General features: G+C 38.7%; 2 protein-coding genes across 4 annotated transcripts; one reads left to right on the top strand and one right to left on the bottom strand.

Moving 5' to 3' along the window:
* Positions 1-3,997: 3,997 nt before the first annotated feature.
* faah2b (fatty acid amide hydrolase 2b) lies at positions 3,998-15,111 on the top strand. The gene is made up of 11 exons (XM_022678474.2): positions 3,998-4,311; positions 5,603-5,685; positions 6,247-6,383; positions 7,501-7,710; positions 8,154-8,273; positions 8,883-9,018; positions 9,106-9,223; positions 10,419-10,538; positions 10,748-10,859; positions 13,736-13,924; positions 14,633-15,111. Exons 1-11 carry the CDS (start codon positions 4,126-4,128, stop codon positions 14,806-14,808), a joined length of 1,587 nt encoding a protein of 528 aa, XP_022534195.2. The 5' UTR covers positions 3,998-4,125; the 3' UTR covers positions 14,809-15,111.
* An 848-nt stretch (positions 15,112-15,959) lies between these two features.
* On the bottom strand, positions 15,960-25,716 carry nelfa (negative elongation factor complex member A). 3 transcript variants are annotated; one of them, XM_007233794.4, is made up of 11 exons: positions 25,466-25,716; positions 21,148-21,319; positions 20,202-20,363; positions 19,981-20,070; positions 18,637-18,764; positions 18,339-18,408; positions 18,130-18,218; positions 17,780-17,891; positions 17,188-17,498; positions 16,965-17,064; positions 15,960-16,819 (listed from the first exon to the last, which is right to left on the bottom strand). In XM_007233794.4, exons 1-11 carry the CDS (start codon positions 25,673-25,675, stop codon positions 16,635-16,637), a joined length of 1,629 nt encoding a protein of 542 aa, XP_007233856.1. In that variant the 5' UTR covers positions 25,676-25,716; the 3' UTR covers positions 15,960-16,634. The 3 variants fall into 3 exon arrangements, with proteins under 3 accessions (XP_007233856.1, XP_049339117.1, XP_022534194.1); XM_049483160.1 differs by lacking the exon at positions 25,466-25,716 and adding an exon at positions 23,238-23,378; XM_022678473.2 differs by lacking the exon at positions 25,466-25,716 and adding an exon at positions 22,920-23,071.
* Positions 25,717-26,043: the final 327 nt, after the last annotated feature.

Raw genomic sequence — 26,043 nt, 5'->3', positions numbered from 1 at the left:
CCCTTATGCAAAGTGATTTATAACAGTGCTTCAATGTTTACTTCAAAATATACATAGCTAGTTCGTAGAGACTAGGATCAAGGGATACACAAAGCTTGATAATGATTAGAATCCTAGGAGAATTTTTTTTAAAGATAAGTTTAAGAACTCTTTGAAAAGATGAGTCTTCAGTCTGTGTTTGGAGACCGCGACTGACTCTACTGTTCTGACACCCAGTAGAACTTTGTTCCACCACCTTGGTTCTAGGACAGAGAAGAGTCGGGATGTTTGTTTTCTGTTGTTCCTGAGGGATGGTGATTTGAGCCAAGCCAAACTGAAAGCTCTAAGAGCTCTTGGTACAGATCTGGCTTTGACCATCAGGGCCATAAGGTATGAAGGAGCTGGTCCGTTTTTGGCTTTGTAGGCCAGCGTCAGGGTTTTAAATCTGATGCGAGCGGCAACAGGAAGCCAGTGGAGGGAACGCCTCCAGGAGACACATGACTGAACTTCGGAGGATTGAAGACGAGTAGTGCTGCCGCATTATGAACTAGTTGCAGGGGTTTGGTGGCTCGTAGTAGTCTTGAAGTCTTGAGATGACAATAGATTGCACAACAGATCAGCCTATAATGTTTCAGAACGTCCAATCACAATGAGTTCTGCCATTACAGTAAAAGGTGAATAAAAAACAACTAAAGTTGGTCGGAACAAGTAGTTGAGTTCATAGAAATACAACCCCAAATCAAATAAAGTTGGAACTGTATGGAAATACGTAGGGTTTCTTATATTTGACTAAATATGAAACAGCTGAAGGAAACAAATCAAGATTTGATACAAAATCAGGATCTATGAAAATCTATATGGGTAGAGAATATCCAGTTTGTTCAGGAGCAAGTATTGAAATATTTAAAAACAATGTTCCTTCTAAGAAAGATTAAAAGAGACTGGCACATTTCTCCCTCTACAGCCCATAATATCATTAAAATGTTCAAGGAATCAGAAAGTATTTTAGGTTTTAAAGAACACCTATGATCTCTGATCCCTCAGATGGCACTACATCACAAACTATCATTCAACAATAGCTGATAGAGCCACATGAAAGCAAATAATTACTTTAGTAAGCTTTGTCAAACACTACAATACAGAGTTACATTCACAAATGCCACTTAAACAGTAAAGTCCAGAATCAGCGTTCATTCAGAATCATCACACAGTGGAAACATTTTTGGGAACTGTAGTTTTTGTAAGAAATGGACGGTGTGCTCCAGACCAAAGACATACACACACACACACACACACAGTGATGCAGCATTGATGCCAAACAATGTCATGTAACAATGACCCTGTGCTGTTGCATACTGTAAGCCATGTTTGCAGAAAGAATAAGACAAAACGTCAGCTAAAACACTGCATTGCTTGGTATACTCGGAGCCAAATGACTTTTGTTTTAAGAAGGAATGCCAAAATCTGGGGAACAAACCAACACAAACACAAGTTGGCTAAAAAAAAATGCTAAAAAGAAACAAGTCAAACAATGGCCCTTTAATGGTAGACAGTATGACAAGAGCAAATTACTGAGCTCGTGGTGGATCAAATGAAATTAAATAGTATTGTTCACCAACATGCTCACATGACTCATAAGTAATTCACTCTATAAATATACCATTGGACTACATGTTGACTGTGGACCGTGTCATTCATATCAGACTAATGTAATTTAAGGTACTCTGCAGCTTTTGGGTGGAGTTATTTGAAAGGCTCCCAACAGGAACTGCATGAACAGTTCTGAGTTTACTGCCAGAGAGAGCACAGCAAACACACACAGCTATCTAACACATATATCATTAGCAGGTGCTGCCTTCTAGCTCTGCTGCTCGACTGTGTGTGTGTGTGTTATTGTAGAACCAACTGAAGTATCTGAAGTATGAAATACACAGTACTTGTATATCATCCATCATCCTCCTTAGCAATCTTTATAATTGTCAGCATGTTGCACTCAAAATAAAAAGTAATCCATATTAATGCATTGATTTATATTTATGTAATGGCTTTACATTTCCCAAATGTTATAAATAAGTGATGATTTATGATGGAACATTATTCCTCAAAGAAGTTTTGAATGACGTTTCAGTTAAGGTTTCGATACCTACTCTGTGGGACACAGAGGGACACAAAGAAGTTGGAGGTAAATGGCCAAGTGAACTTATGAGGGGCTAATGAGGGGCCTTTAAAACCAATTTAATACATAATTTTGTGTAGGTTTGCATACATTTTAATTAGAACTGAAAATGTGTTTTTGATAAAGCAAGAAAAGCCATAATAAAACAACAGAACTCAATACATTCCTGCTGATGAAGGTGGTGTGACCTGCTAAATAAAATAAAGTTTGAACTGCGTAGCTCTTGACAAACTAAGGGCGAATTTATGCTTGAGTTTGCTGGTTTAGCTGTTCAAGTTACTGGACAAACAGTATAAAGTTGTTGGTCAAAAAGCATGACCAGTTTAAGCAAACTTTATGACCAGCAATACAAAACGTGTTAACCAGTATATGATAGCTTACAATTATAACCATCAAAGACCAGCTTAGATCATATGAAAGCAGCTACCAGCAAACCTGTTTTAAGCTGAATTTGTAGATGGGATACTGCATTACTGAAGCTTTCTAATTCACATACAAGTAGTCTAATACCAGATGGCACCTAAAATATATGAGGCTGTGCTGCCCTCTTGAGTTATCAGCCAGCACTGCATGTCCCTATTATCTCAATCCCTGCTGATAAATCCTTGTTCTGCTTCTGATGGTAGCTTGTTTGAAGTGGCCTGAAAATATACTCTGTGCTGAGAAGCCAGCTGGTTGACCAGATTGACCAGCAAGACCATCCTAGTTGGCCAAATTGGACAAGAAGATGGCATTATTCAACCAGCATAAACAAACGTGGTGATCAGCATGACAAAAGTGGTCCAGGACCACCAAAATCAAATGCAATATACACAATACTGGTCAAGAGCTGGTTAACCAGCTTGCTTTCCAGCACAGAGTATGTTTTCAGGTCACCTCAAAGAAGCTACCAGCTAAAGCAGAACAAGGACCAGGATTTATCAGCAGGGATTGATAGGCCTTGGACTTGCTGGTCATTTTTCCAACCAGCTTGGTCTTGCTGGTCATCTTTTCCAACCAGACTGGTCTTGGTGTTTATACTGGTGAATCCGCCTGTTTATGCTAGTCATTCTGGTCTACCAGCCTGGCTTTGCTGGTCATTCTGGTCAACTAGCTGGGTCTTGCTGGTGAACCAGTCTGGTTTTGCTGGTTATTCTGGTCAACTAGTGAGGTCTTGCTGGTCAAACAGACTGATAATACTGGTCAAGCAGCTTGGTCTTGCTGGTCATTCTGGCCAACCAGCATGGTCTTGTTTGTCATTTTTTCAAACCAGCCTGGTCTTGGTGTTTAATCTGGTGAACCAGACTGTTTATGCTAGTCATACAGGTCAAACAGCTTGGTTTTGCTGTTCATTCTGGCCAACCAGCATGGTCTTGTTGGTAATTTTTCAAACCAGCCTGGTCTTGGTGTTTATTCTGGTGAATCAGCCTTTTTATGCTAGTTATTCTGGTCAACCAGCTTGGTGTTTCTAGTCAACTAGTTTGGTCTTGTTGGTCTACAAGTCTAGCTTTGCTGGTCATTATGGTCAACCAGTCTGGTCTTGCTGGGCTACCAGCTTGGCTTTGCTGGTCACTCTGGTCAACCAGGAGGTCTTTCAGTTTAGTTTAGACCAACTAAACCATCAAACTCAAACCTCATTGCTGGTCAAAATCTAAACTGGTCAATCACCTTAACCAGCTTGACCACGATTATCAGACCAACCTTTTTATTTATTTATTTTTTGTTGCCAGGGAAATAACTATACAAACAGCAGCTATAGAGCTAGTAGATATATATGGTTTCTGCATACCTGTTAATGAATAATCATATACCCGTCTTTTATGTCTTTATAGAGTCTGTCCTGGAGTAACCCAACAACAGGCCAAAGTTTATACAGCACAATGCAACTGTGTGCAAAGGCTCAGCGCCATATAAAACAACCCCGCCCGGTGCATGCTGGGACTGACACTTCTGCACCCTGACTGCTCTTCTTCACACCAGAGCGCTGCAGGATGGGGTTAACAGTGGGGGAGATGCTCCAGAAGGGTCTGTTTCGGGCAGTCTCGGGGTTCTTCTTCCTGCTGTTTCGGCTGTTTTCGCGACCGGTGCCGCCCAAAGCCGCCAAACTCCCACCCGTCAAAAACCCCCTGCTAACCGTCCCCGCGGTGCGGCTGGCCGAGAAGATCCGCAGGAGAGAGGTTAGGACACACACACGCCCTCATTGCACCCAGCCCAGCCCGGGAGAGGAGGGGACATGTGTGTGAATATCCCGGGCAGTACAGTCTGCTAATGTCAGCAGAAATTTTCTAAAAAACTAGGAGAATAATAATAATAAAACAGGTGATTTGTGGGAAGCGTAGTTTCCAACGTGCCCGCTGAGACACGCCCCCTAGTGATATACCAGTGGCCGCTTCTGAGTGAGTACAAAATGAATGAGTTAAAAATGGAGCAACTGAGCAAAATCAGAGTTTATATTTCTTTAATAATTTTCATACTTACAAATGCGCTCATTTTCTCAACAGAAATCAATAATTACATGTTTCAGTACATAAAATACATAGTTGTTAAAGCCTTTAAACTTCAGTTATATGCCTTTCAAACCTGCTCTCGCCACGACTTAATTATCTTGTTTCCACCTCTTAAGTTGTGGTCACGCTTTATTATTATTTTTTTTACATTATATGTACAAAAAAGAAAAAATTATGATTAATACTTGGGCTGCACGATATTGGAAAAAAAATCTGTATTATTTATAAAAAAAGCTAGAATTTGACCATATTTTGCCATGCGTCAGTCAAATCAAACATTTCATAATATTAATAATGCACTCGATAGTGCATCAATGATTGAGTAGGAGTAAAATAAATGGTAGAGGTTGATATAATAATCAGATAATCAGGTGGACATGGTTATGTAAAATGACAATGTGAACTTTTCTTTTCTTTGTTATTTATTTCTTTGTTTACATTGCTCAAAACGTGTACATTACAATATAGATGCTAAAACGATATATTGTACAATATATATTTTTATATATGGTATATACACAAATATATATTATTTATATAATATATTTTATATATAACATATATTATATAACGTAATATTTCTTAATACAATTTCAGTATTGATATGAGCAATATAAAATAACAGGGGATTTTCAAAAATATCACACAATGATGTTAAGGTCTGGGCTGGAAATAATAATAATAATAATATTAATAATAATAAAATTAATATATAAAAAAAGATTTTCATAAAAATAAATAAGCACAGTTAGATTTATTCAGCTGGCATCCAAGTCAAGGCCAAGTTAAGGACATATTTATACAACCGCTGATCCATGCCCATGACCTCTCATTGCTCAAAGTTAAAAAAAAAAAAAACTTCAGCTGTGTGCTCAGATAAACACTGCTGTTTAGCTGTTTAGTGGTTTTCTGTTTGTTTTTACACAATTTACCATATTCTCCTGTTTTTTTTTTAACACAGGTAACCAGCGTAGACGTGGTGCAGGCTTTTATTGACAGGATCCAGGAAGTGAATCCACTACTCAATGCTATGGTTAAGGACAGGTGAGTCTGCAACTTTACAAACAGAGCTCCCCTCACCATGTTTATGAATGAATTCTGTGGTGAAATTACACCAAGGATATATCCCAACTTACTGCATACTAATGCATGAAACGATATTTTTATATATTAATTTTGTTAGTGTGGATTTGGCAGATTAGAACACAAAATATTGACATACTAACTAGGGCTGCACATTATACTGTATATTGTTTGAGCATCGTCATCACAATGTGTACATGTGTAACATTCACATTGCAGGACATGCATTGTAGGGCCCAAGGCGGAGAACACTTACCAATGTTTTTAGAATTTCTTTTAGTTTTTTGTTATTTGTTTAAAGACTTTTTAGTTCAGTCTAACATTTACATTGGGGCCTCGTTTACATTCATTTAAATAAACACTCATGCATAGCTCACAGGCCAAATCCACTGCTACACTGTTTTGTTCGTGTTAAATAACCAATACTTTCAAACTCTACAACCTTTATTTGTTATGATCTGTCTTTACCTGATTCTTCTTTATAACGTCTTTTATAAGATAGCATCTCCATGCCTCTCTCAGGTTCTCTGCAGCTCTGTCAGAAGCAGCTCATGTGGACCGGCTGATTGAGGAGGAGGGGAGGTGTGAAGAGGCGCTTGCAGACAGACTACCTCTGCTGGGAGTGCCCATGTCTGTCAAAGAGTCCTTTTTCTTACAGGGTAAAAAACTGTGTAATTAAATAATTACACACAAAATGCCTTATTCTGATGATGCTATTTTAGTTCTTAATAATGGGTCAGAGCAGTTTCAATTAAGAGCATATTATATTTATCACTTGAAATAGATGCTCCAAAAGAATGCAGTTCCATAACACTGTATATTGTATACTAAGTTTAGTAGTAAAGCTCCACAATGTGAGAGTTTAACAGACTTACTTTACACATGCATTTCTGGACAAGCTGAAAGATACATAACCAGAAACCAGAGGTGGAAAGTAATGAATTACATTTACTCAAGTTACTTTAATTGAGTAGATTTTATAGGTAAATTGTAATTTTTAAAGTAGTTTTTAAAATGGGTCATTTTACTTTTATTCAAGTACATTCCCCGTTACTGAATAAAAAATAAAATGCTGGGCAAAAAACACTGTCTGAATTAAAAAAAAAAATTGGCACAAATGCGCCAGCGCACGCATGCTCGCGCATGGAATAACAAGGCAATAATGTCCTCATGCAATACAAAATGTGCCCGGCCGGACAGAGCTGTCAGCTTTCAAAACTTGCACATTAAACCTGCGAAAGCATGTGGTGGTAAGGATTTTTATCATTAAACAATCTGCGTGAATGTTTAAAAAAATATGTAAATAGCAGTAAAAGCACAGCAATGGGACGTTAAAATATAACAATGACCTGTAAAACTATAAAAATACAGGTTAATATTTTACCAGTAAAGAAAAAAAAAGAATCATAGAAACCTACGCTATTTGTTCTTGAAAATGTTTTATGGGCTGGTCTGAACAAATACTGCCTGAAAGGTCCAAATTATTATGTGGAATAATAGTTCAGTTAAAAACGTTTTATTTTATGATTTGTTTTACTTTTTACTTCAAATAATTAAAAGTAACTATGTAACTTTTACTCAAAGTACATTTTAAATTGAGTACTTGTTTACTTTTACTCAAGTATATTTTTAGATGGGTACTTTTACTTTGACTTGAGTAGAACTTTAGCAAAGTAAACGTACTTTTACTTAATTACAATTTTTCATTACTTTATCCACCTCTGCCAGAAACCAATAACCAGAGTAAAATACAAAAATTAACTTTATTTCCTGCAGGTATGCCCTGCTCTACAGGGCTGATCTCTCGAGCTCGATTCCTGGCCAGTGGAGACGCCCCCTCTTTAGCTCTGTTGAAACGGGCTGGAGCCATTCCTTTAGGAGTGACCAATACTCCCGAGCTCTGCATGTGGATGGAGTCCAGCAACAATGTGTACGGCATCACTAACAACCCTTATGACTTACAGAGGATGTGTGGAGGAAGCTCAGGTAGGCCATTAACATGTACAGCATAGATATTACCATTATTACAGTTACAATAATCAATTACTGATTATATTCAAGTGTAAATAATAATATTAATAATACATTTACTATAAAACAGTTCATATTACTATAGCAACCAACATAGGAAAACCCATGTAACGCTTTAAGACAATCATGTACTGATAATAGTACACTGATAGCTTAATAGCTTGTCATTTACATAAATGTATACAATGTGTAAAATGTGCTAGTAATCAGGATTGATTACAGCTGATACAGCTTCACTGACATGCCAAAAGTCATGGGATAGCAGTATGTAAACTGATTATGAAGTGTTAACTCAGGGGACGGCTTGGGAACACCCACGCTTGTGAAAGAATTCCAACCACAACTATATATTTCAAATGTATTAACATTTATGTTCAGATGTCTTAATTGTTCTGTAGGTGGAGAGGGCAGTATTCTGGGCAGTGGAGGGGCAGTAATAGGGATCGGCTCAGATATCGGGGGCAGCATCCGGATGCCCAGCTTCTTCAACGGTGTATTCGGACACAAGGGAACAACAGGTCTGTTTATTGAACACAATTAAACTGTTAATTCATAAGAAATACTTTTAAATGATAGATTGTACATCAATAGTATGTGCTTTATTTAGTATTTGTAAGCACTTAATTACTTTTTTTCCTCACAGCTGATTGGCTCAAAACATTAATGATCGACATTATACAAAACAGACATTCCAATAAATGTTACTGTTAAGGGTTAAAAGGAGTCGCAACAGTTAAGAGTAGATTTGCATCTAAGTTTCTCTGTAGTATGTTTAAATATTAAACTGTGAAAAAAATTCCCACTATTTAACATACTATAAATCTGTATTGTTTTATATTGTACAATACTTTTATGATAAATGAAACAACAGAAATGCTCCAAAATTACTTTAATGAAACATTCAACACTGACTTCAGGTCAGAATGTTTTTTCTTCTCTTTTAAAGTTGCAATTTTGAAGAAACAAGATGTAATTAATTGTTTAGACATTTTGTTTATTTGGATTGATTGCCGAGACTATTAAAAAATTCTTATTATTAGCTGTGTGATTTGTTTTGTTAGTATTACTGCTATACATAATAATAATAAGATTATGATATTAAAAATCCTGTGCTGTTTCTGTTGCAGGAATAGTGTCTAACCATGGTCAGCATCCCGCTATCTCTGGACGTCATGATGAATATGTGAGTACAGGCCCAATGTGTCGCTATGCTGAAGACCTGCTGCCTATGCTGAGGATAATGGCTGGAGCCGATGCAGACAAGTATATACCCATGCACACACACATGAACACACATACAGTACACAGTAACAATTAGATTAGAACTGTAAAAACACTTTTGTTTTACAGGCTGTGCCTGTCCACAGAGGTGGACCTGAAGAAGCTGCGTTTTTTTACGGTAGTAGACGACAGTGGGTCCCCGCTGACCTCACCTGTAGATAAACAGCTTGTTGAAGCACAGAGAAAGGTGAGGGTATCATCTAAATATTCTGCAGAATAGCAGAATATCTTATAGTCAGTTCAAATATTTTCAAAGATAAAGATGTTTCATGTTTCATTTATGACAAATGAAGGAGTAAAATATCTGGTATTAATAACAAATACACATCTGTGTAAAATATCTTAACTTTTACTCCATCAATTCTTGCAGAATGTGTCACTTATATTAATATGGACTGCTTTCTAAACCCCACCCCTTAATATTACTTTTTTTAAATAGTAAATACCTCAACAGTAACAAAAGCTGCCAAAAACTGAAATCAGGAGTACATTTACTTTTGACATTTAAGTCTAATTAAAAGTAAGTACTTAAGTTAAAACATACAGAGAACGTAAAAAAATAAATAACTTAATTTAATAACATGACAAAAATTCTTGGGACAGGGATTTGTATAGTAGTCCATACCTTTGGGCATGTCCCATAGAAGCTTAAGAACACTGCACTGACCTTCAGGATATGTGGGGTCTCCTGCATTAGACGTAAATGCAAATTTAGGCAGACTTTGTTTGCACGGACATCCACTCACGTATTTTTGTCATTTCTGTGACACTGTGGATTGAGGAATGTTAAATGTCTGTACAAATGATACAGTGTGGGCCTTACATGGAGGGCAGTGATGTTACCGACAATGCTATGACAGTCACTATCACAGCAGAGAATTAAGGCACGGGTCTACATACAGCTCTGGAAAAAAGAAGAGAATAATGAGTTTCTTTGATTTTACCAAATTGAAAATCTCTGGAATATAATCAAGAGGAAGATGGATGATCACAAGCCATTAAACCAAGCTGAACTGCTTGAATTTTTGCACCAGTAATGGCATAAAGTTATACAAAAGCAGTGTGTAACACTGGTGGAGGAGAACATGATGCCAAGAAAACTGTGATTAAAAACCAGGGTTATTCCACCAAATATTGATTTCTGAATGCTTTAAATTACATTTTTTTTTTTATCGGAATTGAGGAGAAATGTTGTCAGTAGTTTTTAGAATAAAACAGCAATGTTCATTTTACTCAAACATATACCTGTAAATAGGTAAATCAGAGAAACTGATTCGGAAACTGAAGTGGTCTCTTAATTTTTTTCAGAGCTTTATGTATATACTTCCAGAGTGGAAAAGTTTCTGTATTTCTGAAGAATGTGTCTTCATGTACGTCTGCAGGTGGCTCAGCAGCTGGAGGCTGATTTCGGAGTAAAAGTGAAGGAGATCAGCTTCCCCCAGCTGAAATATGCCTTCCAGATCTGGGACACATACTTGGGTCTGCCTGATGATGAAGGCAAGGTCTGTGTAAATGCTCTGGATGACATGAATAACATGCATCATATAATATTATAGAGCATAATCTCACACGGTTTTGTAAGCACAGGCCTAGAGCTTGCCAAATGATTCAAATAGCATATTAACTATTAATGAGTGTGTTCAAAGCACCTGTACTCTCTTCTGCTTAGGTGGTATGTAAAAAGCCTTCTGTGTGTTTGTATGTGTTGCAGCCACCGCAGCCGTTCACAGACATGATGGCAGAGGGTGGTCCGGCTGTGTGGCCAGTTTGGGAGCTTATCAAGTGGCTGTTTGGGAAATCTGAGCACACGATCGCTGCTATTGGTAACACACACCAAATCTAAATGAATCTAAATTGAATTTGTTCAAGTGTAAAAGTTGTTTTCGAGCTCTGGACCATTCCAAAGTACCTATCTCTAGCCTCTACAACAGGGGTCTGCAATTAAGTTTGGCCACGGGCCAGATATTTTCCAAGCCATTACGTGGTGGGCCACAAAAAAAAATGGGATGGAGTGCTACAGACTAGTAGCTCTCCAGCCCAGAGGGTTGTTGAACCCAATTGCAGAATTCAAAGCAGGTAAACTCAAGAAGAAAGAAAAACCCATGTCGCCAGGGTCGCGGTCCAATACACTACCGCTGCCCCGGCTAGTGATTTGGGACATGGCCTGGAAAAAACGCCCTTATAAGGAGATAGGGAGCCCAGGAACGGGCGAAAAACGAGAACGGGCAGAAACTAGTCACACCGAGCATTTTATTTTTTATTATCGTTCATTATAGTTCAAACAACCTCACGGGCCAGATGTTTCATGCTTGCAGGCCACATCTGGCCCATGGGCTGCCTATTGCCAACTGGTGCTCTACAGAAATCACAGGTCAATGGTTCACTTCAAGCAGTCTCCGGTGCAGCCAGATCTGCACATGTGAAAGCTATCTGCTCCCAGTGTCACATGTAGGGTTGTGTGATTGGATAATTTTGTACAGTGACGCTTCTATCGCAGCATTTTTCTTTCGTGGCCTAATAAAAACACACTTTAATTTGACTTGCACGAGAATACTCTAATAAGCCTTCTCTCAACCCCGGCCAGGTTGATAACTACAGACCGGTCTCACTACTACCCTTTCTCTCTAAAACACTCGAGAGAGCAGTTTTAAATCAGGTCTCTGGCTTCCTCTCCCAGAATGACCTCCTGGACCAGAACCAATCTGGATTCAAAAAAGTACACTCTACCGAGACGGCTCTGTTGTCTGTGACTGAAGCGTTGAAAACTGCTAGAGCTGCAGGCCAGTCCTCAGTGCTCATTCTGCTGGACCTCTCGGCTGCCTTCGACACGGTCAACCACGACTTCCTCCTAACTATACTCTCAAACATGGGGATCTCAGACAATGTGCTGTCATGGTTCAGATCATACCTCACTGGGCACTCGTTCAAGGTGTCGTGGCAAGGACAGCTGTCCTCAGCCCACTCCCTATCCACTGGGGTTCCCCAGGGTTCGGTACTGGGTCCCCTTCTCTTCTCAATATACACTGCCTCTCTTGGTCAGGTTATCCACTCACATGGCTTTTCCTACCACTGCTTTGCTGATGACACCCAGCTATACCTGTCATTCTCACCTGAAGATCACTCAATCTCTGCACGGATATCGCAGTGTCTCTCTGACATATCCTCTTGGATGAAGGAGCATCACCTTCAATTAAATCTCTCAAAGACTGAACTTCTGGTCATACCAGCAAAACCATCTTTTCAACACAACTTCTCTATAAGCATTGACTCTCTCTCTCTCACCGACAAAGGTTGCTAGGAACCTGGGTGTTATGGTTGATGACCAGCTCTCCTTCACGCACCATGTGGCCTCAGTTGCTCGATCCTGCAGCTTTGCGCTTTATAACATCAGGAAAATTAGACCGTTTCTGACGCAACAGCCCACCCAACTCCTGGTACAAGCAGTCGTCATATCACACCTCGACTACTGCAATGCCCTGCTAACTGGCCTCCCGGCCTGCGTAGTAAAACCACTCCAAATGATCCAGAATGCAGCAGCACGTCTGGTCTTCAACCAACCAAAACGGGCACATGTCACCCCACTGCTCATTGAGCTACCAGTTGATGCTCGCATCAAATTCAAAACTCTTACAATCGCCTACAAGGTGATGACAGAACAGGCTCCTTCCTACCTGCAATCACTCCTAAAGGCTTACGCTACCTCCCGGCCGCTGCGCTCCTCCAATGAACGTCGCCTCACTTTGCCAAACAAACACTCACACAAAGCAATCCAGACTGTTCTCATACAGAGTTCCCCAATAGTGGAACAAACTACCTTCCACTACCAGATCAGGAGAATCTCTCACTATCTTTAAGAGACTCCTGAAGCCAGAGCTCTTCAAAGAGCACTTACTCTCCTAACACCTCTAACACACTAACTACTTCTAACCCCATTTCCTTCTTCCCCTCCTTCACTTCTCTATCCTTTTATTTCCCTTCGACCTCCTTTAAGCCCTATCTAAAATGGTTTATCTTAATTCCTATTACTTTTGTACTTGACTTTTGTAAGTCGCTTTGGACAAAAGCGTCTGCCAAATGTAATGTAACGTAATGTAATGTAATGTAATAAGCTCAGCTTTGTGGAGTTAGTGTAGAACATATAGGATATATATTAGTCTCCTTGTTCGGAGGAGCTCCTGCACAGAAATGCCATGACTTTCAAAAACAATGTTCCTCGCTGTTTGAAAATAATAAAAAGCGGCAAATGGCTTTTGTGATCATGTAAACAGAAAGTCACCAATGGAATTGAGCCTAGAATCAATCCAAGGTGTGGATTGTTCTTTTGGGATAAATGTGAAAACAGTCTTAAACTGAGGCTTAATCCTAATCAGAGTCCACATTTACACGCAAAACACAGAGCAAAATGTGGCAGATGTTTTTGGATTGTTTTTTTTTTTTAATATATGTTTAATTGACAAAGAAAAGTTTAAAATAAAATGAAATATTTTTAAATGTACTTTTATTAAATTAAGGTTTTCTCTGTTCTCCTCTAAAGTCTAACTGTAAAGTCACTGATGGTATTAACACACTATGTAAAGTATTTAGAAGCTTATTTGTATCATACATATATTCAGCTTTTAATTTGTCACCTGTCTGTGAGTATAAAGAGCTGTTTTTTTATCTGCAAAACTAATATTATTTTTTGTTTGTACTACTTCAGGTTTAGCAATAGTGGAGTGCACTAAAAGCGCCACACCGTCGCAGTTCCTCATCCAGCAGAAGGAGGAGCTGCAGCGGAACATAGAGGAGGTGCTGGGGTCTGATGGAGTGCTGCTGTACCCCTCTCATCCCTTCCTGGCCCAAAAACACCACCATCCATTATTCACACCATACAACATCGCTTACACAGGTGACATTACATTTGCTGTATACACACAAATGATTAATGGCAAAAAGAAAAATACTGCAGCGTTTAGTTCCTGCACAAAACTGTGATTGTGATGCAGTTGGTGCAAATCTTGTCAAAAGATTAAATATCATTATATATTATTGTTTAGTCTGTGGTTATACCTTATACCCCTTTTAAAACTCACCTACCTTCTGTTGTAGAAAATGAAAAAAAAACAAAAACAAAGGGAAAAACAGGTGATTTCTTTGCTTTTTTGCAGTATAACATCATTGCACTTTCTAAAATTAAAGGAATAACTTTTAACACTTAACTTCTAACTGTTTAGCTCCATTTACTCCCATTCACTTTAGACTCCAATGCTTCTAGCATTTAGCAGCCATATTTTATATAAAAGGGAAAATTGGTCCTTGACGGTGGGCGTAACTGAGATTCTATTTGTGTTTAGAGTCATGTTAAGGGTATCATAGTGTGCTAATGTGGGTTATTTATTTTTTTTCTTTGTCTACTAAAGTGGCTAGCTAACGCTAAGATTATATTCATGTGATGCTTTGGATTAGCCAGGCTACCACACGGACACCACTGAAATCAAAGTTATTTCAAAGTTGTTACTTTAAGGTACAAATCTTACATAGAGTTGATTTAAAGCCATGTTTGTATCAATATTTATATTCAACAGTAACACAATTGTGGAAACTATTACCTTCACAGGGATCTTCAATGTCCTGGGCCTGCCTGTTACCCAGTGTCCTCTGGGGCTAAGCAAGGAGGGGTTGCCGCTGGGTGTTCAGGTGGTAGCAGGAAAGCTGCAGGACCGTCTGACCTTAGCCATGGCTCTGTACCTGCAGAAAGCCTTTGGCGGCTGGAGAGACCCTGGAGCTACCTGAGATACTGGAGCAGAGGGAGGCCAATGCTTTAGTTTCCCCCCGTTCTAAAGGAAAGTGAACAGTCCTCAAACTTCTACTGCTGTTTATTCACTTTACTCAAGGCAATTTGTGAACTGTTGCACTCTGAAGCCATATGAAGCATGGCAAAGTACTGTTCTGCTTCAGTGCAAAAGCTTTATATTATATAATATACCGTGAACAGTTGGTTATTGTTTTGTAATGATAAATAAAAAACATTTTTAAATGAAAATGACTGACAAAGTTCCTCTAAAACAAATTAATAATAAAATACACTAAAGCCAAGTTTCCTTGATTGTGTCTATTGAAGTCCAGTAAGATTTTTAGTGAGGCTGAGTTATACTCATCAGCGCTAGTTCTGCACAAAAGGAATCACCAGACAGGAATGAAACATGGTGTGCAGTTGTCAGACCGTAATGGAGTGACTCACAATGGCAGTGGGTAATTTTCAGTGAGAAGGCTCACTTAACTAATCTAATCTATACTAATCTGTGTGTGGAGGTTTTCTCTGAATTTTCTCTGAAACATCACCAGATAGGACACACACATAAAATATTACGTGCATGTCAATGCACTCAGTGTCTGAAGCTCACATTAAAACACCATGTAACGTAAAAAAACCCCCCACAAAATTAACATCAGTTTACATCACTAATGTGTAACAAACTGTTACTGTGTCAAACAGTTTCAAAGCTAAATGTGTGTGTGTGTGTAAATATACTATTTATCCTGGGAAAACCAAATAAAATACTAGACATATTTCCATTAAATACATAAACAAACTTTAAGCACTGCAGTATTTTTCATTAAAAATCCTTTAATGAAAATGTAGCTACTGAAATTACCATAGAGATGCTAGCAAAAAATAACTATTAATAGTGACATTAAATCAGTAGATTGAAGATTACTCGATTACTAATATAATCGATAGCAACAACCCTACACTCAGCAAGTGCAGCAGTGAGCGAGCAACTGTCAAAGTCAGCAAACACTTGTTTAGGTCTGGACATGTTTCGCTTTATTTCTTCCCTTCTTCTGTGAGGCTGAAAAACAAACACATCCCCCAGAACTATTCAAAAAATGTAACCAGCATTGGCAGCAAAATAACCTGCCTAATGTTTGTTTTTTTCCTTTTCTTTTCTTTTTTTTTGCAAATGTAATTGTTTTCTTACATTCTCACACTGAAACAGATGGACACGATTTCCTGTGTTTGGACACCATTTATAGCATGTGATGCCTTATTGACAGCTGTCAATAAAAGAAGATCAAGCGTTCCCGAACGAGGATCCCACCTTCGTTCCATTTGTAACCGATATTCTGGAATCTTGTGGGGGGACTTTCTTTCCCCAAAGGATCATAAAAACGGAGAAACATATTACAAAAGCACAAAACAAAAAGGAAATAATAACAAAGAAGGTCCCTGGCTTTTGGCAATGCAGGATCACAGAGAGACAGGCAGTGAGTTCAGCCAAAACAGGAAGTCCACCTCACTGCTATTAAACCCACCCCCAAAAACCCTCCCATCAAAAGTTGCCCTAGTCCCAGTCGTTCACAATTTGGCCCACATACTGTATGTATGCATGTTCCAGAGCAGGTTCTTGAATTGTCTGTATGTGGATTTGTGTGTCTTGTATGTAGTTTTGTTGGAAAGCAGTCTTCTTCTAGTGATGTAGTTGTGTATGTGTGTAAATATACATGTGTGTTCATTTTTGTAGGTATGCGTGTATAAATGAACGTATGTATGTATGTGTGTATGTATGTATGTGTGTATGTGTGTGTCTTGTTGGGAGTATAAACCCAGTCCTGCTTCACGAGGCGTTGGTAATAGGCTTGTATTTTTTGAGCCGTGTCCACTGGCCTGTAGAATAGTTCATCTCAAACACTGTGTCCACCAGCATGGTGGTGCTGCCTGTACCGTCCGCTTTGGGTAGAACCTCTGTGTGCTCACTCAGTTTGATCTGGATGATGTCACCCTGCTCTGGACATGGATTCTCTGAAGAAGAAGGACACCACAAAGTGAATGAACATGAAAGAGGTGCAAGACATTAATTATAGAATAAAAATATTGTTTATATATATATATATATATATATAACGGATAAACAGACTGAAGGAAGAAAATTGGTTTGCAACAGTACCTCTTGATCCCGCCATGAAACCCAGGATAAGAGCTTTCTCTGGCCGAGTGACTTTGTTTGCAGTCTTGAACATTTCCTGTGCAGCATACATCTGTTCTCTCTGTAGTGATAGAAGAAATCAATTCATTCTACACATGAAATAAATAATTATTTGTCCATGATTCTGTAATTTACACTTGCTTAAAATGACCCATATGGGAAAAAAAGTTAAGCACTAACTCACCGTAAGCGACAGGTTCTTCTTGGGCTGTGATTGCTGAGGGGCTGGTGTAGGAGTAGGCTGAGCTGTGGTTGTAGGCGGAGGCGTGGCTGTGTCTGCTTGTGTTGCTGTGGTAGCAGGAGCCGGGGCGTTGTTGAGGGGCGTGCTGGTGGGTGTGGTGGGAGACGTAGGGGCTGTGGGACTGGCAGTGCTGGCGTTGTACATAGGCGGTCTCTGTTTAAACTGACCCGGTAGCGTAGTGGAAGCGGCACCTGGTGCTGTGGCCTCCTCTGGCTGCCGGTTTGTCTGGTCACGTCCTGTACCACCTGCGTTGGCTAAAGACAGGTCAAGACAAGAGAGTAATTTAGCATAACGCTACATACTTTCAATATTTTAATGGGCCTGTACTTTTCACTGTGCCACTGACAACTAGAGATGCATGAATGCATTAATCTGCCCAAAAACACATACTACTACAAAAGGTATCTATACATTTAGACTAAAAACCGATGGAATGGGTAGAAATATGCTGGTGCAGTTATTCATTCACTTCTCATTTTCTGCAAAAATCCCTCCTGCAAAACCAATTTAAATGTAAATAAAAGCCAGGACTCACCTGGCTGTGTCTCTGAGCTGGGAATGTATGAGGAGGAGGGCACCATGCTGGGCGTGGCTGGGAGGTAGCTGGTGGAAGGCAGGGCGCTCTCGCTGTTCAAAGCCCCCAATTTCTGTTGAAAAAATAACTGGACTTAAATATGCTCGCTCAGATTTGATTGGTTAAAATCATAAATGCCCTACAATAGATTAAGAACTGAACTAAATGAGATAAGGAAGGTCAAATATAATTACTGAATACTTCTGATTTGTGGTATTGTCCTCAGACTTGCATACATACAAAATAAACAAACAATCTCAACACTATTCACAAATTGCTGCTGCCTACAAAGATCATGTTATCATCCATACCTGCGTAGATACCAGTCCAGCAGCGTAATCTGGGGTAGCATTCTCAACCACTGCCTCTTCTTTGGCTGCTTTCTCTCCTGTTTCTGTGTCTGAAAGGGAAAATAAGCTATTTAGAACTGCAATTCACACACTTACGGTGCTGATAAAGAATTGTAAAAGTAGCACTTTGAAGGCTTGTTTAAAAATAAATAAATAAATAAATAAATTACCCAATGTCTTTCTTCTCCTCTTAGCTTCTCTGCCAGCTCCAACCATGTCCAACTCCGAAATATCTAATAACTAGGCAAGAAAACAAACAAGACTGCTTACAATAACACAGAGAGGGGCTGAATATTAAATGTTCTGCAAGTCTTTTTCAGATATGTTTGCTGATTTATTCCTCCACGGCATGTGGAGCGGGTCTGACATTTGTGTATCTTTAAATGTCAAAAACAAAGTCAACAAAATGTGTCAGCCTTCCCTCGGTAAACACGGAGCTTGCGGTGCAGCAGTGCTCTGATAAATTACCTTCACTCCTCTCTCTTTGCGCAGGGGCGTACGGGCTGGGGCGATGGGCGTTCTGTTACTGGGAGGGCTGAACATGCTGGGGGTTGTGGGGCTGCGGAATGGTGCCTTGGGGATCCCCTTTAGTGGCGCTGGTGAGGGGCAGGATACAGAGGTTAGTACAAAGTCAGTGTCCCACTCAAAAGTTTGGGAACAACTTGTCATCACAACAATAGGATGAAACAAATATTTTGAAAGTGATAGCTACTGCCATGCAAGACCTGCGCGGTACAAATCACTCACAAGCACAACACACCACTGTCTCTGACAATGCCAGTAATACCAGTAACCCTAGCCCTGGATCTCTGGCAAAAAAAGCAAGCTCTGGGAAAGAAAGACAACCACTACAGAGCAGATAGAAGATAGAAACACTGATGGCTGAGAGACTGTTGCTCTACACTGGATGCTGGTGATGATAATTGAAAACAGTATACTTCAGGGTAAAAAGAAAAATACACTGTGATTTGGCTTGTTTTTGAAAAATTTATTAACACTTTGGTTCCATTCACTTTTATTCTAGCTATTAAGCCCAAATTGTCAGAGCCTGAACAGTAGAAAAACATCTGAGACAGAAGCTTTGTTCTAACTCTGTACTACACACTATTACTATAAGGAATTTATTATGTATTAATCTAAGTAGTGCAGTTTTGGCTGGTTAGTATACAAAACATGAATGTACTAACCTTTTTTATACTAACATCACATGCAGCATTGCTCCAATAACATGCGTCACTGCAGTTTCTTCAGCTGCAATCAGAGCTGCATTGCATCGTTATCAGCTACTTTTTCCCAGTTTTAGAGAAGTGAGTAGCTCCTCCCTTTCCATTTTGCACTGCATGCTAATTGGATAATAGGTTCCATTGTAACCACACTCAAAAGCTGACTGGTTTTAACCATGTATTGTGGATATGTCAATACTCAACTTTAAAACTCCTACTAATACTATATACTTTATACTCATACACTAGTTAGTATTAGTACTTAGTCCACAATCGGGATGCCCAGTCTTCCAAACCAAGCTGTTCAGATCGCCTTTACTAAGCTTAGAACACAGATGCAAGGTATAGTTTTCCCTTTTGCATTTTTGTTATCTGGAGACCCAGTTCTACCATTTCAACAGTACAACTGTCACTTCATGCATATATTCTCCATTAGAACTCAGTTACTCAGGTGTGATGCAGACAACTGTCACTTAATTGTGCATCTCTTTTTTTCTTCTGATCTAGCATAATTTTATTTTTTCAATCTGATGTTAACACCAGGAAAGCAGCTGTTTGATCTTAACTGGACTGATGCCATTAAACTCACTTGTGGTGTCAATCTTCTTGACCAGTCCTCTTCCTTTAGCATGGAAAGGCACTCCTGCTGTTTTCTTTAACTGCTGTGCAGTTTCTGTAGCTGCAATCATCATACAACAAAACTGTTAACTCAAACAGAATACATACAGAATCACACTTAAAACATACTCCAAGAGAAAAACAAGTTTAATATTCTATTAAAACAACTCACTATAAAACACAAATACTTACATTTTTGGAGGAGCTCAGCTCTCAGTGTGGCACTCTTGGGTTTCCTCTTAAGCTGGAAATGTTTGATGGGGGGAGTGAGGGGGCCCACCAGTGTGGTCAGGGCACTCTTATTCAGGTACTGACACTCAAGAGGCAACATAGCAGATGCTTCACACTCACTCACTGAGGGGGGAAATACACAACACAAACATTGTTTGTTTATTTATTGACTGATTACTGTGTTAGTTAATTAGTATTAGTACCACTTTGTGTTGTGATGTTCTGATCAATTACACTTAAATCACTTCCACTTCTTTACAATCTTGTCATACTACTACAGCCCTATAAACAGCTATTCCCAAACATCCCAGGTTTAAATAAAATGCTGGAGCTGGACAATATACCAATATTGTATATTGATACAATTTAAATTTGAATTTCAAGAATATTAACAGTGTTTAAAGAACAATGATCCATTTGTACATTTCATAACAGAGTGTGTAAAAAAATCCTGTTTGATTACATGATGTGCTGCAAAAATCAGCACCCCTCCTCATTCCAAAAATATTGGATGGGACTCAATCATTCCAAAACACAGACCAGTTGCTCCACAGCTCACTGCTGGGGACCTTTACACCCCTTAATTCACACTTGGCATTAGGCATAGGGCCAATAGGTTCTGTTTATTTGCTTTAGAAATCCATATTCTAATGTCAATGCTACTCTAAACGGCCTGGACAAGTTGCGTGTGTATTTGCACATTTGTGTCAGTAATGGGTTAACTTTGTGTTACCTTAAATTAACTAAAGAAATGAATTGCATGTCAACAAACATTTAAACACATTTAAACATATACAATCACCAAATAATTATATTATTTTTGTTTATGTAAGACAGTCCCACTGTACAAGTCTGATGGGAAATTTCAGAACCTTTGACTTTTTGTATCTACTAGCAGCTTGCTGACCTTTTTCCCGAAGCTCTCCCAGGATGTCCTGCACATTGGGGTTCTGCTCCTCTAGGTCCAGGTTGAGGGAGCCGGTCTCAGGGAACGATTTCAGGATGTCGGCCACCATCAGCACCCAAGGCTCTGAGTCAACAGTGGCTAACTGAATAATCTCTGAAAGAGCCTCCTTCATCTGTGAAGGAAAAAACAGAAGACAAGACAAAATTAGTATCAAAGATGATGAAAGAAAACCACAAGGAGCATGAATTGGAACAGCAATGTCCTGTTGTCTTCATAAAACTAACTCTAGTTTGTGTATTTTTCCATTGTTACCTAAGGGGCAGAATACCCTGGCACTTCAACCATGTGATTAAGATTTAAAAATAACAAACCTATGTCTCACATATGTCCATATCTGTGACCTTGTTGTATTGTTCATTTAGTGTCTCTCATTCTTTTATATTTATAATCTTATTTTACTGTCCTTGTTTAACTTTGGGAAAGAGAGTAACATAATTTCAGTCTTTTGTATGTCCTGTTAATGTGCAGTATTGACAAGTTTTAACTGAATGTATAGCAAAGAGATCTATACTTCAAGCAAAAGAAACATCTGCTAATTAGTGATGGACATATGCAAATATTTTCTCCCAGAAATAAAAGTGTACAGAGCAAGCATTAAAAATCACCAAACAGTGATTTTTTTCCCAATTATTATATCCATTATTGTGAAACACACACTTACCCACCACAGAGATGCAGCTCACAGCTGCTGATAGTAGCTGCTTTATAAAATAATACATTTAAATCATGCTTTTTTTTTATTTCCACTTATGGATTATGAACACTGGTTAATTACTTTTCAGAGAGCAACAAAAAATTCACTCAGTACCTACTCATCAAAACAGTTTGACCTTAAAAAAACAAACAAACAAAAAACAAAACTTATATACATATATGACTTATTTTGTATATTTGATAACTGCATAATGTATTAGTCTGTTTTTCAAACAAACTAAAGGCTGCAGAAAACAAATCTTTCAGTGACTCACTAGTTAATTTTAAACCTAGAAGTCTTTAAGAAACAAGTGTTTCTGCTATACACAGTGCATACAATCACATGAGGCCAGAAAACACGTTTATTTATTCTTTTCTAATTATGTCAACAAATGTTCTTGATTTTTATATAATATTGTTATTACTGTCACTGTCAGAACAGTTTACAAAAACTGCTTAGCTAATGTTAAAGGAGTATCAAAAACACAAATGCATATAACAACCTTAAGCAGATTTTACTTTAAAATGTTTTAATAGGAAAATATTTTTCTCTAGCTATTAATTAGCGATTAATTTGTGCACATCAATTTCACATTGATACCAAGCTAAAACTGCTTGCATTTTTGCACCAGCAGTGGCATAAAGTTATCCAAAAGCAGTGTGCAAAACTGGTGGAGAACATGCCAAGATGCATAAACACTGATTGAAAACCAGGGCTATTCCACCAAATATTTGGTGGGAGTTCAGAATATTGATTTCTGAACTCCCAAAACCTTATGAATATTAAGTTTTTTTTATTTGCATTATTTAAGGTCTGAAAGCTCTGCATATTTTTTGTTATTTCAGCAAAAATGCTATAAATGACAATATTTTTAATTGGAATTTTGGAGAAATGTTGCCAGCAGTTTATAGAATAAAACAAGGTTTATTTTACTCCAACATATACCTAAAAAAAGAAACTGAAGTGCTTTGTTATTAGTTGCTAACACCCTCCTCAACAGAACTCCGCCTAAACACACCTTGTCGACTACCCGGCTGCGAATAACTGCATTCCATAAAAGAGCGGGTACGAGAAACACGCCTAGCTTAGCTTGGTTAAAATAGAAGCAGTAGTGGATATTTATCTATTAGGTTAACTGATTAACATCTGACAGAAAAAAACGCTGTATTTAAGCCCGAGCTAACAAACAGCACTCCTCTCGTCTGTTTACAGGCTGCCCTGCGGTTGCTAAGCACGGCTGAGTAACGTTAGCGTACCTTTTGCTAACTAGCATTAGCTTTAACTTTAGCTAAACGTTAGCGTTACTTCATGAACAGTAAAGAGACATTTAGCCTACCTTGGCTAGCTGGTTGAGGGACTGACATATAAAGAAGAAAGTGTTTTTCTTTTGTTTTGTAGCACCATTAAAATGTGTGTGTGTATATAATGGAAGAATATCAGCTAGCTAGCCTAGCTTTAGCGCGAACTCTAGTTTAGCTAACCTAGTTAGCGTAGCACCTGCAGCTCCCTGTTTAGTGTTTTGAATTGGACATTTTCTAAAAGCAGCAAAAAAAAATAAATAAATAAATAAATAAATCAGCTAAAATTACTCTGTTTCCCCCTTTCTTTTCTTAGTAAGGACAGCAGCCTACTGCTACAAAACTAAAACTAGATAGATAGTAAACACTGCCCTGAACATGGTTCAACTGTAGAATAATCAGCAGCTAAAGTGTTTATATTGTGAATTTTCTATAACAGATGGCACATAAAATTAATCTAACTGTAAACGTTAGCTGAGGCCAGCTACGTTTTTTACAAGAATACTGCAAACCATATTTAGTAAGCTAAACAATGTCCTGAACATATTTTAACAGTTAAGTGAAGTCAAGATTATTGCCATTACACCTAAATACAGCAACACAGTGTAATGAAATGACGTTCCTCCCGAAACAACACAGTGCAACATAATAGCAATACAGCAATACAATAGACAAAGTGCAAACATGTAACGAATGTGCAACACAGAACTATAACACTAACTACAATAAATACAATAGATACAGCAGACAAGAGACTATTTAACAGACAGGACAGTGCATTACTGATACAGTACAATAAAATGTTCCAATGAGGATATGGTGCAGAGATATGTAACATACTGTAACATAGAACATACATGATCACATCAGTTACATTTTACTAATAAATGTAGGCCAGCACTTTCCTTTTTCCTTTCTTTTACAGGACAGCAGCCTGCTGCAAAAACTAGTTACAGTAGTTAATTAGTAAACACTACACTGAACATGGTTTAACAGTAAAAGAAAGAGTAGGTTAGCTAAAGTGCACACGGCAGTTGCTCCCATTAAAGTGTTTGTAGTGTGAATTGTCTGTAACAGAAGGTAGAAAATAACATTATACTAACTAGCATTAGAAGTGTGAGTTGAGGCCAGCTGTGATTTGTGTCATGTTTGTGTTGTGTGTTCTACATTAAAATGGTTTAGCTTTAGAAAGCATAAGAAGTGGGCAAATTTGCAGCTACCTAGTAAGTTTCTAACAATAGTAAAAGAGCACAGCAAACATTAGACTTATTTTTGTGTGTGTGTGTATATATTGACTGAGCCTTTCTTTCCTTGTTAGACTCAGCCTGTTGCAACACCTAAACAGTGCTATAAAGCTGGTTTGCCTTTAATACTAAGAAGTGAGCACTGAAGCTGCAGTTTCTGGCAAAGCTTGAGTATTTAAACTTGGAATGTTCAAAGGAACAAAGTTAAACAAAAAAAATGAAGCTAAAGCTAGACTAAAACTCGAGTGCATTGGGGCATTTATAATTTCTTTAGAAACTAAAAGAACTAAATAAATAACCTGCAGCTCAGTGGAAAGTTTATAACAATAGCAGGTTAAAATAACAGCAAACATTAGTCATGTTTTGACTTTGAGTTGACTGAGGCTGTCTTTCCTTGTTAGATGCCAGCTGTCCTCTTTTCATAAAGAAAAAACAGCAGCCTGTTGCTGGACCTAAACTTGTTTAGCTTTAAAAGTAGCTTAGAAGTGAGCATTAAATCTGCAGTGTCTGGAAAAGCTTGAGTATTTGAACTAGGAATGATCTAACAAAAGTAAAATAACAAAACGCAGCTGATTCTAGAAACCACAAAGACTTCTATGTAACATTTCCTTCAGAACATCAGCTTGCTTCACTGCTGTCAGAAACCTAAACACTGAGCTCTGAACCTCAGGAACACAGGTGAGCATAGCTGCAACTCCAGCAGGCTCCTTGCAGAGTGAGTGTATGGATTATGGAATTTTCTAACAGGAAAATATTAAGGAGCGCACATATGCTAAATAGCTCTCTGTGTATCTTTATTAGCCACTAAAACTGTTTGTTTTCACTGCCTTGAACCTGGTTTAGCTTGAGAAAGATCTCAACAGAAGTTCTCAGAGCTGCAGATCACTGTTAGCTAGCTAACCTAAGCGTATGGGTTTGTAAGAGCAGTGGGAGTGTGTTTGAGAGTGTTGCGTGTAGGAAACGTGTCTAAAGTCACTGTTGTAGTGTGTGTGTGTGTGTGCAGAGTCGAGCTGCAGCCCCACCTCGTCCACAGTTCTGCGCGGGAGGCGCAGCATGCCCAGCAGCAGCTTCAGCTTCACGGCGGGCGACAGCGTGGAGAAACACAGCCGTATGTTGTCGATGACCGACACCGTTAGCAGAGATCCGATGCTGGACGGCGTCCACAGCTCGTCCGTGGAGCCCAGTTTATTATGAAGCCACAGGCCGGTGTCGCTGTCCCTCATCGACGCCATCTTGGAGAGAGACGGAGAATCGGAGCAGGCATTTTAACAGGCCACCTAAAACCTCAACACACATACACATGCCGTCAGGACCCATGTGACCCATAGGCAGACAGCAGTGGGCGATGCGAGTGATCTAATGATCTAATCGGGGTTTTTGCCTTTATATTGATATAAAAAATATATTATATTTTACTCAGTAATCCGTGGCTCTAATATACATGTAAATATGGTTTGAGTGCCCCTGTAATCCTCCACGTACCATCTTGTTTTATAAAGTGAAAAGTGAACAAATATGCAATGATATTTAAATGCAATGTTAAGTGTTTTCTGTTTATTTGCTGAATTTAACATATTGGGAAAAATCTGTGTGTTTAATA

The sequence above is a fragment of the Astyanax mexicanus genome, chromosome 8 (assembly GCF_023375975.1).
Source record: "Astyanax mexicanus isolate ESR-SI-001 chromosome 8, AstMex3_surface, whole genome shotgun sequence".
In the NCBI taxonomy this organism is placed as follows: domain Eukaryota; kingdom Metazoa; phylum Chordata; class Actinopteri; order Characiformes; family Acestrorhamphidae; genus Astyanax; species Astyanax mexicanus.
Note: the sequence above shows the minus strand (reverse complement) of the source record. Positions and strands in the feature narration are given on the sequence as shown.

What these genes read in the sequence shown, in the direction of transcription:
- faah2b (XM_022678474.2), top strand. Translation starts at nt 4,126, where the DNA reads ATGGGGTTAACAGTGGGGGAGATGCTCCAGAAGGGTCTGTTTCGGGCA. An exon ending in AGAAGATCCGCAGGAGAGAG is followed by an intron (nt 4,312 to 5,602) that starts GTTAGGACACAC and finishes TTTTTAACACAG; the next exon opens with GTAACCAGCGTAGACGTGGT. An exon ending in TTGTTGAAGCACAGAGAAAG is followed by an intron (nt 9,224 to 10,418) that starts GTGAGGGTATCA and finishes GTACGTCTGCAG; the next exon opens with GTGGCTCAGCAGCTGGAGGC.
- nelfa (XM_007233794.4), bottom strand. Translation starts at nt 25,675, where the DNA reads ATGGCGTCGATGAGGGACAGCGACACCGGCCTGTGGCTTCATAATAAA. An exon ending in CTGGACTGGTATCTACGCAG is followed by an intron (nt 17,892 to 18,129) that starts GTATGGATGATA and finishes TTTTTTCAACAG; the next exon opens with AAATTGGGGGCTTTGAACAG. An exon ending in TTTCATGGCGGGATCAAGAG is followed by an intron (nt 16,820 to 16,964) that starts GTACTGTTGCAA and finishes CTTCTTCTTCAG; the next exon opens with AGAATCCATGTCCAGAGCAG.